The sequence below is a fragment of the Erpetoichthys calabaricus genome, chromosome 14, assembly GCF_900747795.2.
Source record: "Erpetoichthys calabaricus chromosome 14, fErpCal1.3, whole genome shotgun sequence".
NCBI classification, from domain to species: domain Eukaryota; kingdom Metazoa; phylum Chordata; class Cladistia; order Polypteriformes; family Polypteridae; genus Erpetoichthys; species Erpetoichthys calabaricus.
In genome coordinates this window covers 11,880,875-11,895,714 of record NC_041407.2, presented here as the reverse complement: position 1 = coordinate 11,895,714, position 14,840 = coordinate 11,880,875, and the positions used below count along the sequence as shown (strand labels likewise).

Sequence of the window (14,840 nt, the reverse complement as noted above, 5' to 3'; positions counted from 1 at the left end):
TCTTTGCATATTCAGGGACGCTATGGTTACCTTTGTTCTGTACACCATTTAACCGATTTTGGTTAAAAAGTATATAAAACTGTCATAATGCAAACTACCTAGTGCAGAGTTCACATTAAAACCTTTAACATCAAGTTATATTCCAAGACTATAGTTCACGTCCATGAGTGTGCATTGACAGTATAAAACATTGTGCCCACTAAACTTATCAAGACAAAAAGATCAGAAATACCTTGAGAAGAAATTTCATAATCCCAGTATTGTTTGGCTACCTCAGGGTTTGGAATGGCATAACCAACAGCAAGATAAGAACTCAGACGAATATAAAAAGAGCAACTCAATTGACTATTCAGAGGTAGCATTCTTCTAGGTCTGACTATAGTATCTTGTAATAATTACGGGGACTTGTCAAAACACACAATGTAAATAACTTGGATTGGTCTAGATTAGCCTTTCAAAAACCCTACATGACAGAAAACAAAAAATAACTTGTTCTTTTATTGACAGTGGAGTACTTGTTATTTGCTATCTTTTTTGTTCCCTGCAAAAGTTTGCACTTTGGGGGGGGGAAAAAAAAAATTGAGCACAGAAAAAGGAAACTATAAACACCGTATCGTGTGGGAAATGTATACTTTTACCCTTTTGTTTAAAAAAAAAAAAAAATAATACAAAATTAATTTGCTCCACAAGCAAGAATTGTCAGTTAGCAGACTGATAGAAAGGACTAAGAAGCAAATTCTCCAGAAAATATCATGGGGAAAACAGTTCAGTATAAAGGATTCACTGAAAACCAAAACCCACAGCTAATAGGTGCAAACAATGAGGGGTATGCATAAAATCCAGTATGCCAGACAGAATTGTGTCTCTTAAGTGTAGGCACTCACTGCATTTCTTGGTGATTCAATTTAATCCACCGAGCTCAATAATACATTCAGATTGTCATTGTATCCAGGTACTTAATAAATAGGCCAATTTGTGTTTTATTTGAACTCAATTTTCATTTACATTTCTTGGTCCCTTCAACTAACGGATACAACATCTGTGTTGGTTTATGGACAATGACCAGGCAGACTTTCTGAGCAGAATCGGAAATTTTGATTTCTGTCCTCTAAAGCTAACTAGGCTGACTTAATATACATGTCACAATAATATATCCGTTACCAATTCTATAACTAAACAGCAACTTTACGAACCTAACAATTACATACTTCTGTACAAATTTTCCGACTTCCTGACCTTTGATAAAAGCATAAATTCTCCTGGGGAGCCCAGGGATCCTCCCAATGTCGCTGACCCGCTTTACATGGGCGACTTGTGGCTTCTTTTTCTTATTCTCGGTCACGTTCTTTGGTCCGATTAAACGGAATTTTGGTCCAAATAAGCGAACAATATTAGGCTTATTTAATATGATCTGTTTCGACTCTTTAGGATTCAGTCCGAATAAGCAGCTGGTCCGATTAACAGGTGGTCCAATTAACCGGAATCGACTATCTGCAAGTGATTCAATAGACTGAAAAAAAAGCCTTAAAATGTCTCCATCACCTTCTTACTTCTAGAATAAACAACACACACACACATATCCCACTATGGACTAAGAATGGTAGTTTATCCATGCAACAAAACTTAGTACTACAATTACTTGCATTGGTTTATTCTCAGACGAGTACCCAAGAATCATTATTACTATTCATTTATTTTGGTCCTGCATTCAATAGAAGTCATGTGTTAACTCACTTTCAACAAATGTTGCGCGGTGTAAAACCCTGCTGGTCCACTGCCCACAATGCAGACTTGCACAGAAGGAGAAGTCTGGGAGCTGAAGTGCTGAACTAAGGAAGAAAAAAAAAAAAAAAAAAATCAGCCAGGGAAGATAATAAATTGTGCAGAAATTAAGATATGGTTCATATCTAAAAAGTTTTCAGGAAACAGTATTCCAAAAGTAGGTCAGATATCTAAAATGATATAGGAATGTAGGGTGAAGCAGTATGTACATGTGATGAGGAGAATGGATATTTGTACACAAGAGTGATGGGAATGAAAGTACAGGGGAAGAGAAAGTGTGGGAGGTGATGCAGAGAGGGATGGATAGTGTAAAGGAAGACTTGAAGGACAAGGGTTTGACTGGGGAGGTGATGTAACAGTCCTCAGACTGATATTACTTAATTATGTTGACCTCTTCTGCAAGTCACTTTGGATAAAATCATCTAAGCAAACAAATGAAAAGTGTAGGATGGGGCTGTAGGGAAAGGACTGGTCAAACAATCACTCCCACATAGAAGTGGGAAAAGAGTTAAATAAGGAAGTGTCTTACCAGTCCTTACCAGGTCCCAATGTCAAACAGAAATAATGCAGGCCATTCTCCCACTATCAGTGTTTTAAAAATAATAATAGTATAAATTTATCAACAAACAATACCAGATTCGATTCCACCCCATACACATTTTCCCCCAAGTTGCCATCATAAAGATGTATAAGCAGTGTTGCAAACGGGTGCTGGAAGAGTGGAAAGATGTAATTTTTTTTACATGCACAACCGATCTTTGGTCAAGCAGGACAACAGAGCCCAACATAAGGCTGACAATTCCCCAAAGAACCCAGTGGGGAAAATATCGCTATGGGATTACAGGAGGCTTCAGCTAGCTGGTGTTTATACAAAGATGAGCAAGTGTGTTTTACTGACAATGTGAAAAATGTGATCAAAACTGCTGAAGTAAATGACTGACACAAACATCAGTGCTTTGGACATAGAGTTCATCTTGCAGTCAGTAAGTGTATTTTATTTCAGAAATTAAATTGCTAGTAACAGAGGAATGTGGAGTTAAAATGTTTGACATTCTGTTAGGCCTTACACTACTTACATTTACCATGCTTGGCTTGCACTTTTAGGGTAACTTAACACAAGTGGTGTGCATTCATCTAGTGTTATGGATGGCCGGGACGCTCCTTCAGCACATTTGCCAGGGGGACAAGGGTGGGAAGCCCAGTATCTCCCCCTGGACGCTAGATGGCAGCCTCCCTGGGGTGCAGCGGTGTCTCGGACTCCTCCAGGGCTTCATGGGGGTTGGAGTTCTGTGCAGCTGTGTGAGGTTCCCACAGGCGCTGCCAGGGGGTGCTGCATCAGGAGTTGCTGGCTCCTTTTGGGCACTGGTTTCGCCTTACCCGGAAGTGCAGCCGGATGTCAGCAACCAACCACCTGGAGCACTTCTGGATACCCAATAAAAAGGGAGCCAGCACCCACCACTCAGCAGCCAGAATCGGGAGGAAGAGGTTGCCAGGGAGGAGTGGTGGTGCCAAACGGGACTGCTTTGCTTGTGTTTAGTACTTGGGACTGTGTTGTGGCTGGGGGGGGGGGTCACGGGAAGACTTGCCCTCCAGCTGAAGAAAATAAGTCTTTTGTTGTGTTTTTACGTGCCTCAGTGTCAAGTCTGTGCCGCATTGGGCACTATACAGCATCAACTTCACACTAGCTAAATGTTTCAAGCATACTGGCAAACAGACCAGAGTGCTAGCAAAATGGATTCCTGACGTGAGGTAAAACAAAGGCAATAGTCACGCAAGTTTATTATTCTCTTTTTTTTTGCCCCCCCCAAAGTGCACAACTGCCTGTTGTGTGATGTTGTGGGTAATTGCACCCACAAGCCTAGATTGTTAACTTTTGCTGTAACTGGATTACAGATTTATTTATTTAAAAATGTAGTGTTATTGTCACATAATTTACAGAATTAGTTTTGTAAATATTTTGCAGCATGTATTGCTTTTTGCATAAAACATGTATTTTTTTGCATTGACTAATTATTGGGTTTCAATAATTACAGCTAACAATCTCAATTCATATTCTGTATTGGCAGCATGTACAATTGGCGATACTGCACAGTGCACAATCTTAATCTGATTTATAACATTATCATGTTTATTGCTCATTGCAAATATTCCCAATAGCGTGCAGCTTTAGGCAACCACATTAAAAACACCAATGTTGTGCTACCCCTGAAAATATAAATTTAAATACAACAAACACAAAAAACATTCTCAAACCTACTTCAAAAAATTCACATTAGTGCAGCAATGCCTACCCTGGCAGCACTAGACACAGAGTAGGAACCACCACTGGATGTGTGCCAGTCTATCACACCAGTCCAATTTACAGACACCAGTCAACCATTTCATTTTTAGGAACATGGAAGGAAAAATAATATTACATGTTGCTAAACATGACAGAAAAATTATTTTTCTCTTTAAAAGTAATATTGTAAAGACAAAACAAACTCCGGATTTCTAATCAAATCACACACAAAATACACAGGCAAGAACTGCCAGGTTTCATAAATGCCAAATAACAGCAGCAAAGTTTCAGATTTCTCTAGGGATAATGAATAAGCGCTTCAAATCCCTGCTCCCACAATCCTGTTAACATTCTGATCATTTTTTTTGTACAGAAGCATACCATAAAAGGCACTTTACAATAAAAAGAGGACAGACTTAACATTCTTGACAATTCACTGAATTATGCCCTAACAATTTACAAACTGCCAATATTTCCAAAATATTAAACTAGTGTACTGTGCAGGTAAACAATATTCATGCTACTCCTCATTGCTCCGGGGTTCTGTTCACCCTCAGCCATGAGTTTCCTCCCAGATATAAAATTAGTATTATACTACAACTCTGAATTGCCCTTGCCATCATGGACTTGTGACATCCTACACCATCAAACTGGTACATAATCCTAATACTACTAAACTAGGCTCTGGCCACCCATAACAATTAGCATAAGCTTCTGGAACAATGTGCTCTGACCAGGCGAGACAATTCAGTATCGCAGGGAGCTGCCACCTATTCCAGCAGTACTGAACACAAGTCAGGCAGCACCTCAAGACAAGGTAAAAGTCAGTTTAGTGATGTGCAACAAAACCCAGAATGCACAGTGGGATGAGCCACCCAGACCTTGGGAGAACAAGCAGACTCTGCCCAGAGAGTGCCGATGCCAAGGTCTCAACCCACTTTAGTGAATTTGAGAAGCAGAAGTGCTAACCGCTGCGCCACTATTAATACATCAACAATTTCAAACTAAATTCAATCCAGGCTTCATGCGGCAAATATGAACAAGGGTTACGCCAGGTAATGGGCAAGTTTATTGCACCACCATACGAGTACTGAGCGGTCTTTTGCCGCTGCCGCCCCCCGGTCTCTACAGCTGCAAACCGCAAAGGGTAACTCCCGGACTTCGATAATCGGCAAAACTGTAAGGTGAAATGACCAACGTTAAAACGCTGCCTGCCCACCCACCCTCAAAAGTCCACCCCGCCATTCACTGGGCTTCAAGATGTTTTAAAAAGCTACTTGCCATGCTTGTTGTTGGTCTTTGCCAAGCCGCTCACACATAAGCGGTTGAGGAAGCGCAGAGTCCATCGTGAGCAGTAAGCGGACATGCCGAACACCGGCGCGGAGAGAACACTTCACCGGGAGGGGATGAACACCTGAAGAGCAGACGCCGGCTCTTCAGCTTTTGGTTTAAAAACTCCTACCGGACCGGAGCTTGGTGGCAAGTAGCTTGAGAAAGAGAGAGTGAGTGTTTGCAGCCTGTTTAACTGAAAGACTGACGAGCCATCTCAGAGCTTAACAAACAGACGCCGGGCGTCCGTGCAAGTCCTTAAAAGTTCGCTTCCCGCTCTACAGACCGGCGGCGAGTGCTTTGCTCAGCGGGACAGCGCGCCTTTACGAAACAACATCAAAGTTCCCTGTCGTTGTCAGCAACTCGAACCATGACCCGTGCTTTGTGTGGAATCCGCATTTCATGCGAAGCTGACCCATGGTCTTATTTATGTAAGGAAAGGATCAAGGACGGTAATAGGAATCACGTGAAAAGATAACCGTTGCGTGTGTCCTTCATGTAAATATGCCCGTGTTGCTGGCCTTGACCTTCTTCGAATGTTCCACAGTGAAATAGCTCCGCCGACAAGAAGAGTCGGTCGTCAGTTTGAATGACGTGCGCTGCGCTTTTGAAGAATAGAGGAGAGTAATATGCAAAAAAAAAAAAAAAGACGGATTAAAAGTGGTGGTTTACCGAACTGAAAAAAGCTAACAATAATGCTGCTTTCATGAACGAGATACGTTCTGTGAATGCTTTCAGTCAATCCACTTGGTATATTAATATTATAAATGAATTTATGCTGTGCCAGTAAAGTATGCCCCAGCTATCCATTTTCAAAACTTGCTTATCCAGAGCAGGACCAGTCAATCAACTTTACTTAAAGTGCAGAATCAGCATACAGGGGCGGCACGGTGGCGCAGTGGGTAGCACTGCTGCCTCGCAGTTAGGCGACCCGGGTTCTCCACAGTCCAAAGACAAGCAGGTTAGGTGCATTGGCGTGAGCGCCCTGCCCGGGGTTTGTTTCCTGCCTTGCGCCCTGTGTTGGCTAGGATTGGCTCAAGCAGACCCCGTGACTCTGTAGTTAGGCTGTAACGGGTTGGATCATGGATGGATGGATCAGCATTAGAAGAACACATGGGACAAGATATAAAGTAAGCAAATAAAAGTAGAAATTAAAATAAAACTACAAGATTAATGTTGAAGGAATAATAAATAACAAAATTAAAATTAAACAACATTAAAACACCAAATCACGTTTAAAAATAAACAAAAAAATATTAGAACAATTCCTGGAGCCTATCCCAGCAAGCATGAGGAACAATCCCTAGACGGGGCACCAGCCCATCACAGGGTCAACATGCACATTAGCCTCTCCAGCCCACCTAACATGCATGTCTTTGAACTGTGGGAAGAAATCCAGAGCACTCGGAGGAAACCTTCCCAGTCACAGGGAAAATATGTAAACTCCACACAGAGATCACCAGCTAATTGAACCCTGGTCTCTTTGTTGCACTGCAGCTCCCAGCTAAAAAGTCAGTTAGTCATTTTTTAGGCTGTCCTTTATTGTGTTGTTAAGTGCTGCTCAGGAAATGACAGTAAAAAAGATCAGTTTAGTCTCATGATATGTTCCTTCTCGATTTGGGCCTTTACTACTGGGCCTTCGTTTTGTGTCCCTTATCGCATTCTTTTTATTAATCTTCCTTTTCACCGCCTTCATGTTTCTCAGCTGAAATCAGTCTAGCTCTGCCATAGCGCCTGTCAGACATTTTTTTCAGTCTTCACCCAACAAATTCTAACAAATTAGGTTTTATTATTTCATATGCCCTTCAGATATTTCAGAAAGTCGAGGTTGTGATTACGTTTTGTGCAGAAATGATGTCTGCAGAACCCTATCTATCATGATAAAGTTCTCACTACTGGGAGGCATCCCATCACATATCCATGCTCGTCCGCTTTGGGTGTTCATCTTTTTAGGGAGTCAGGGTTTCTTTTACTCTGTAATCTTTCCTGCACTTTTTTTCTTTTACCTATTGTTCAGGTCAGTCCTCAGAACCTGCAGCATCTCTCTATCAAGTCCCCCATCTCATCTCATCTCGTTCTTTTTTCAGTTTTGTTTCAACAACCAGCTGTGAACTAAAACCTGTCACAGTGCTGTACCCGCATCTTTGAGATTCCAGTAAAAAGCCTCTCGCTATTTCAGTTTGGTGGGGTTCAGATCTGCACTTCTCTTCTGCCTTGAACTGGGATTCAATTTTTGAAGAAGTCCAAAACTGCTCCAACAATCAGAATGACCAGTTTATTTAATATAAAATTGTCCATTGGATTTACACAACTCCTTTAAAGTGATTGTTTAATGGGTTTAGCTCCTGACCCAGTTTGTAATTTAGATAGATAGATAGATTCTTTATTAATCCCAAAGGGAAATTCACATTTATGATCTCTTACAGTGCCTGATTCCTTTTTTTGATATGTTTTGGTCCTGCCCTCCTGCCTCATCTTTGTGGACCTCCTTGTTCACCTCTCTTTCATTCATTTTGGAGGTCTTTATTCCTTGTTCTCTGCTTCTTGATTTTTCATTGTACTCCTTTTCATCCTCTAATAAGATCCTTCTGGCATCTTACTGGAAAAAGCAAGACCAATCGAATATATTCCTGGAGGAACTTATTTGTTTTAGAACTTTCAGCTACATGTATTAATTTCTCTTCTCCATCCGCAGTATCATCTTTAGAAAAAGTTAAAAATCACTTATGTTGTTCTACTTGGGACGTGTAGGAATTGCTGCCAGTACTTTTTAACTTTTCTTTTCAGCCATCTCCCAATTTTTATAGGGGGGCGCAGGTGGGATGAGGACTTTATTCTCTTTTTGATGTTGCACTTTTGCTATCCCGTTGTTCCCCTTTTTCTCTCTTTAAAAATAATAATAAAACATTTCTCTCTATTATAAAAGGAAATCCTCAGACGAGACTCTCTCAGAGATAATTTCATCTCCCACGAGAGGTAATTCCTCTCCAACATTTACAGCCATGCCCACGGTCCAATCACTTCTCATTCGCATGAATGCTATTGTTAGACACAGTTCCTGCACTCTCAGCTCCAAGCGGGGACAGAAATAAAAGACAAAGAGTAGAAGACAAAGTAGAACGTCGTAAAGAGGTTCAAAAACATTGGCGCGATACACATGCAGAGCAGGTTAGAGATTATGAAAGTACTAAAATTCGAAAGTCCCAAAAAACTGATAGTAAAGATCGCATTAGCGCTAACAAATGGAAATGATTACTCAGTGAAATAACGGAACAGTGAAAAGAGATCGAATATATGGACATAGGTGATATGACAGAAGTATGTAGTTATTGTTCGGCTTTAAACTTTAAATGGGAGACTTGTAGATCGTCTAATTTGTGTTGCCATCAGGGAGAAGTAGTGCTTCTTCCCAATGAAGAGGTCTATCTGCGAGAATTAAAAGATTTGTTGTTTGGTGAAAGAGAAATCCACATACGCAAGCATCAGAGGTGTGAAGTGGTTGGTGCGTAGCTCAGGCATAGAGGTTGGCAAGCAAAGAGCGCAGTTTTACAAAAAAAAAAAAAAGGCTATTATTATTAAGAGAGAACTTCTAAATATGAGCTCAGCAAAAAGGTCCATATTTGACTCATCAGCCCCAAGAACATCATCCCAAAATTTTTGAGGGTAATCAAAGTGTTTTGGGCAAATGGTAGATGAATCTTTGTGTTCCTCTACTTTGTTTTTTGCTTTGCAATTCTCCCATGGACACCATTTCTGCCCGGTGTCTTTCAAGTGGTGGAATCATTAAATGAGCTGAGAGAGACCTGCAGTTCCTTAGATGTTCTCCTGGGCTGTTCTGTGACTTCCCAGATGAGTTTTCAATGTTCTCATGAAGTAATTTTGCTAGTGTTACTCATGTGCGCTTAGGAGGCAGCCAACAAGCCCTATGGTGAGTGATACTACAAAGGATAAAGGGTTGATTGAATGTACTAATGCCTCTCTCTCTCTCCATCAGCAGAACTAAAGAAGACAAACAGCAACTCACCGTCAATACTTCCGGTCATTCAAAATGGCTACCACTCAACAATCCTGTCTCCGTATTCCATCGATGACGTCACTTCTGGCTCCTCTTTATGACGTCACTTCCGGCTCCGCCATGATGACGTCACATCCAGCCTGCCATAATAATGTCACTTCCAGTCCTCAATGATGACATCACTTCCGTCCATCTGCATTTGATGTCATTTCCTGTTAACCTCATTTTCCTGCCACCATTTTGTTATAAAAACACGATGCATTCAGTCCTCATGTGTCAAATGCTCTTATTTTAATCCATTTTTGCCGTATCGTTTCATTTTTGCCCAAGGACATTCCCAACGCTTTTTGAGACTTTTTGAGTCGTTATTTCTACCACACTAGGCTGGCCACTCCTGGGCAGATTTACTACTGTTCCAAGGTTTCTCGATTTGGAGATGAAGGCACACACAGTGGTTTTGCTGGAATCCCAAGATTTTAGAGAATACTTTGTAACTGTTTGTCGACTGATATATTTCAGTCATTTTTTTTTTTTTTTAGGTCTTCTGAAATTAAGTTTGATCAATGCATTGTGCGCTGTTTGTTTGGACCTGGTAGCCATCTTCATGTTGCTGGAAAAGTTCTGTTGAAGTGATATTTAGAGTCCACATGGATGTCAGCAATCGAGCTTGCATGTGTCTGGTCTAATTTAATCTATTATTTAAAATTGGTTCATTGGTTGATGGAGCAACTTAGGGGGTAATTACTTTTCCTCATGGATGATCATGATGATGAGTGGTGGCTCTGAGGCTAGGGACCTGCACTGGCAATCGGAAGGTTGCCGGTTTGAATCCTGTAAATGCCAAAAGGGACTGTGCTCTGTTAGGCCCTTAACCTGCAATTGCGAGACATGGACGCTATCCAGTGACCTGAGACGAAGACTGGACTCTTTTAGAACTGTGACTCTTTGGAGAATCCTCGGGTACCGCTGGTTTGACTTTGTGTTGTTCATGGAGTCCTTAATAAGGCACATTAGCTGCATTGAGAGGGAACCTCAGATATGGCACTACGGCCATGTGGTGTGATTCCCCGAGGGTGATCCGGCTCACAGGATCCTCATTGTTGGGGATTGGGACCCAGACAGCTAGACGAAGAAAGGGGGTGCCCAAGTAACACCTGGTTTTGGCAGATAGATGGTCATTTCCATGGGGGGGAGGGGGGACTGGACCGCATGTCTGCCTGGGGGGTTGCCAACCACGATCCCGAGCTGTTTTGTTGTGTGGTGGGTGCAGCAGCATGTTGTACCAGTTCATGCTCCCCAACCTGACCTGAGACAACAAGAGACTACACAAATAAGTATGAGGATTAATTCTTTTGGGCAGAGCTATTCATCACCAGGAAAGCTTGCCACTTTTATTTGTGTAATGGTAGTGGTGGCTCTGAGGCTAGGGATCTGCACTGGCAATCGGAAGGTTGCCGGTTCGAATCCCGTAAAATGCGAAAAGGGACCCTGCACTGTTGGGCCCTTAACCTGCAATTGCTAAGCACTTTGAGTAGTGAGAAAAGCGCTATATAAATGCAAAGAATTATTATTATTATCATTTAAAAACTGAACATTTTAAAAACTGTATTGTGTGTTACTCAGGTTGTCTTTTGTATTATACAAAATTTGTCTGGAGATCAGAAACGGTTAAGTGTTACGAATAAGAACAGATAGAGGAAATAAGGAAGGGGCAAAAACTTTTTCACAGCCTGGTGTTTTCAAAGATAATATGAGCTAGGATGTTGTTTTGTCTCTTTTTCTCCTAGACCAGCACAAATGCCTTTTTTAAACTACCGTTGAACAACACACAGGAGGAAGTGAAGAAATAAACCGTTACTGAGGTGTTGGCTGTTTCTTGCAAAGCCTTCAAAACTCAATTTATTGTATTGATCTGCTGAAAAATCCACTGTGTGACTTTCAGACTTGAAGAAAGGTAAAGAAAAGAAAAATGATTTGAAACATTTATCAAAAAAATAAAAAAGAACTTGAAAACTGTTTGCAGGGTTTTTGAAAAAAAGTGCTTCAGAAATTAATTAAAAAAAAAGATAAATGTGAAGAGTCAGGAAGTGGTAAAAACAGCGAGGTTTGGGTTATTTTTTGCAATTTTGCTTTTTTTTGACATGTAAGTTGAGTGTGCCCAGTGCTGCATGAGGGTCCTGACCACGTTCGTTTTCTCTTTTCCGCCCAGCGCTCCCCATATAGGCTCTGGCTTGCCAAGACCCAAAAATTAGATTATATGGTTCAAGGATTAGGTGGATGGCTTTTGATCATTTGGCATTTTAAGAGCTAATTGTTGCCCTTACATGCAAGTGGCCTAGAGGTAAAGAGACTAAAGGAGACACAGCTAGTTAACTGCTAGATTAGCTGCTTTCAATCTGACCAGGAACACAACCAGAGTCCACGGGCCTGACAAGACATTGGGGTCCAAACGGGTTTTTTAGCATTCCTGTCCAAAAGTCTTAGGTTCAAAACTCACCCTGGTTGCTGTCTTTGTGGAATCTCCACTGCCTCTGTGCCTGTCTGGGCATTTTCTGAGTACTTTAATTTTTTTTTTCTCTCACAACCCAAAAACATGTGTATGGTAATTTGCAACTGTAGAGTAGCCTACAACAGTAAATGCATGCGTGGAGGTGTGCCCATGTTGTGAAATCCTGCCATAATAGATAGATACTTTATTAATCCCAAGGGGAAATTCACATAGTCCAGCAGCAGCATACTGGTAAAGACAATATTAAATTAAAGAGTGATAAAAAATGCAGGCAAAACAGACAATAACTTTGTATAATGTTAACGTTTACCCCCTCCCCCCCCCCCGGGTGGAATTGAAGAGTCGCATAGTGTAGGGGAGGAACGATCTCCTCAGTCTGTCAGTGGAGCAGGACGGTGACAGCAGTCTGTCGCTGAAGCTGCTCCTCTGTCTGGAGATGATCCTGTTCAGTGGATGCAGTGGATTCTCCATGATTGACAGGAGCCTGCTCAGCACCCGTCGCTCTGCCACAGAAGTCAAACTGTCCAGGTCCATGCCTACAATAGAGCCTGCCTTCCTCACCAGTTTGTCCAGGCGTGAGGTGTCCCTCTTCTTTTTGCCAGCCTTCTAAGGAAGTATAGTCGGCTCTGTCCTCTCTTGTACAGAGCATCAGTATTGGCAGTCCAGTCCAATTTATCATCCAGCTGCACTCCCAGGTATTTATAGGTCTGCACCCTCTGCAAAAATAAAGCACCAAAAGGCTGCAGGCCACCAAAAAACCACCCACAAAAAGGTCAGACCAACCCTAATGTTGGTCTGGGCCCAAATTACAGGCCTCATCCCAGGCAGACTCACACCTACACAAATGGCTATCTGTCTGGTCTACACAAGCCCAAAGTGGAGCTAAGGCTTATAGAAAATTGTATTCCTAAAATATGTAATCTCTGTGTATTAGAAAAGTATTATTAGCACATGAGAAAAGTAGACACTGTATTTTATTAAGCATTAAGATGTAAGAGTTTGAATAAAGGTTTATGCCTACATATTTTTCATTATTCCGCATGAGCTAGAAACCTCCAATAGTTTATTAAGCCAAAGTGTAGTGCAGGAGAGCTGGAGAAAGATGGGCCCCTCGCTTTGAGAGAGAATGGGAACTCTTTGGCTGAAATTATAGTAGCAAGCGAGAACATTCTTTATCAAACAGATAAGATAGACAGAGCGGGGTTTGACACCCCCTTAACTAAGAATTATTGGTGGAATGAATTAGAGGCAGGACTAGAGCAATGGAATGCTAGGAGTCAGATGAGGGAGAATAATGGCTTAAATGATAAGAATTGTAATAAAAGAAAAAGGTGCCCATTGCTGGAGGCTCATTGTTCCATCTTAAGTAAGTCTGTGTGCGTGCCATGCACTAAAGCTTAATTCTGCTGTCTATTCTGAAGTCTTCGAGTGCTTTCTTTGGGGCTGAGGGCACCCCTGCCATGTCAGCCTGCTTCAACAGGCTTTGGTATCATTGTAGGATGAGTAAGACTCACCACACTTGTTTCTGGAATGGTCAACTCTTGCAGTTGAAGTTTAACTGACACACTGTTGTACACACACAGATCCTGTTCACACAAGTGCGTATGAGTGATGCCAACACTGCCAGTCACTCTCTAGGACTCCACATAGGGACTCACTATCTTCAGCTTGAACAATGTACACGTGTGTCTGAATATAACCCAGACCTAAATGCTACTTTGCTCTTCAAGAATATCCTAAACACGTGAAGGCTGATATACCCGTTGGTTATATGCTACTTACCAACCAACAATGTCTTTCTTCTAACACACTGTTTCACTATCGGGGTGTGTGTACCTCTCAGCCTGATCACCATGTACCTAAAGCAGATGGCCTCTCTCACTTATACCAGGTGCCTTAAATTTAATTTATTATTTCAGTCATTCTAGATATGAAGACAAAGTCTTGAAATTTAAATACAAGTAAAGGAAGGTATAATAGAAGATATAAATAGATAGCAAACTCTGGATGTATCTAGTTTTAGAAAGCTTACTGAAAATCATTAAAGTTAAAGGTGGATGTTGTCTTGGGAGACTTTTTCATTTAGCAACCCAAGTGATGAATGAGCTACGTTCCCCTGACGTCCTGATAAAATAATCTGTTTCTGATGTGTCTCGGTCTCTGACATTGCTGTCCCCTGTTGTTGCTCTCTGGCCCCTTGAACAGGCTGTTTTTTATATCACATATATATGTGCAATTGTAAACATTGTGATATTAATAATAAATAATAATTCTTTGCATTTATATAGCGCTTTTCTCACTACTCAAAGCGCTTAACATTTGCAGGTTAAGGGCCCAACAGAGCAGGGTCCCTTTTCGCATTTTACGGGATTCAAACCGGCAACCTTCCGATTGCCAGTGCAGATCCCTAGCCTCAGAGCCACCACTACCATTACACAAATAAAAGTGGCAAGCTTTCCTGGTGATGAATAGCTCTGCCCAAAAGAATTGATCCTCATACTTATCTGTGTAATCTCTTGTTGTCTCAGGTCAGGTTGGGGAGCATGCAATGGTACAACATGCTGCTGCACCCACCACACAACGAAACAGCTCGGGATCATGGTTGGCAACCCCCCAGGCAGACATGCGGTCCAGTCCCCCCTCCCCCCCATGGAAATGACCATCTATCTGCCAAAACCAGGTGTTACTTGGGCACCCCCTTTCTTGGTCTAGCTGTCTGGGTCCCAATCCCCAACAATGAGGATCCTGTGAGCCGGATCACCCTCGGGGAATCACACCACATGGCCGTAGTGCCATATCTGAGGCTCCCTCTCAATGCAGCTAATGTGCCTTATTAAGGACTCCATGAGCAACACAAAGTCAAACCAGCGGTACCTGAGGATTCTCCAAGACTCTGAAAGAGTCCAGTCTTCATTTCAGGTCAT

General features: G+C 41.8%; 1 protein-coding gene across 1 annotated transcript in view; it reads right to left on the bottom strand.

Moving 5' to 3' along the window:
• Positions 1 to 5,921, bottom strand: part of fdxr (ferredoxin reductase) — a 69,780-nt gene extending 63,859 nt beyond the window's left edge. Inside the window, exons 1-2 of the mRNA XM_028818783.2 lie at positions 5,345 to 5,921; positions 1,735 to 1,829 (exon numbers count right to left, since the gene is read on the bottom strand). Coding sequence (XP_028674616.2) covers positions 1,735 to 1,829; positions 5,345 to 5,429 — 180 coding nt within the window. The 5' untranslated portion in view covers positions 5,430 to 5,921. The remainder of the gene's footprint in view (positions 1 to 1,734; positions 1,830 to 5,344) is intronic.
• Between the last annotated feature and the right edge of the window lie 8,919 nt (positions 5,922 to 14,840).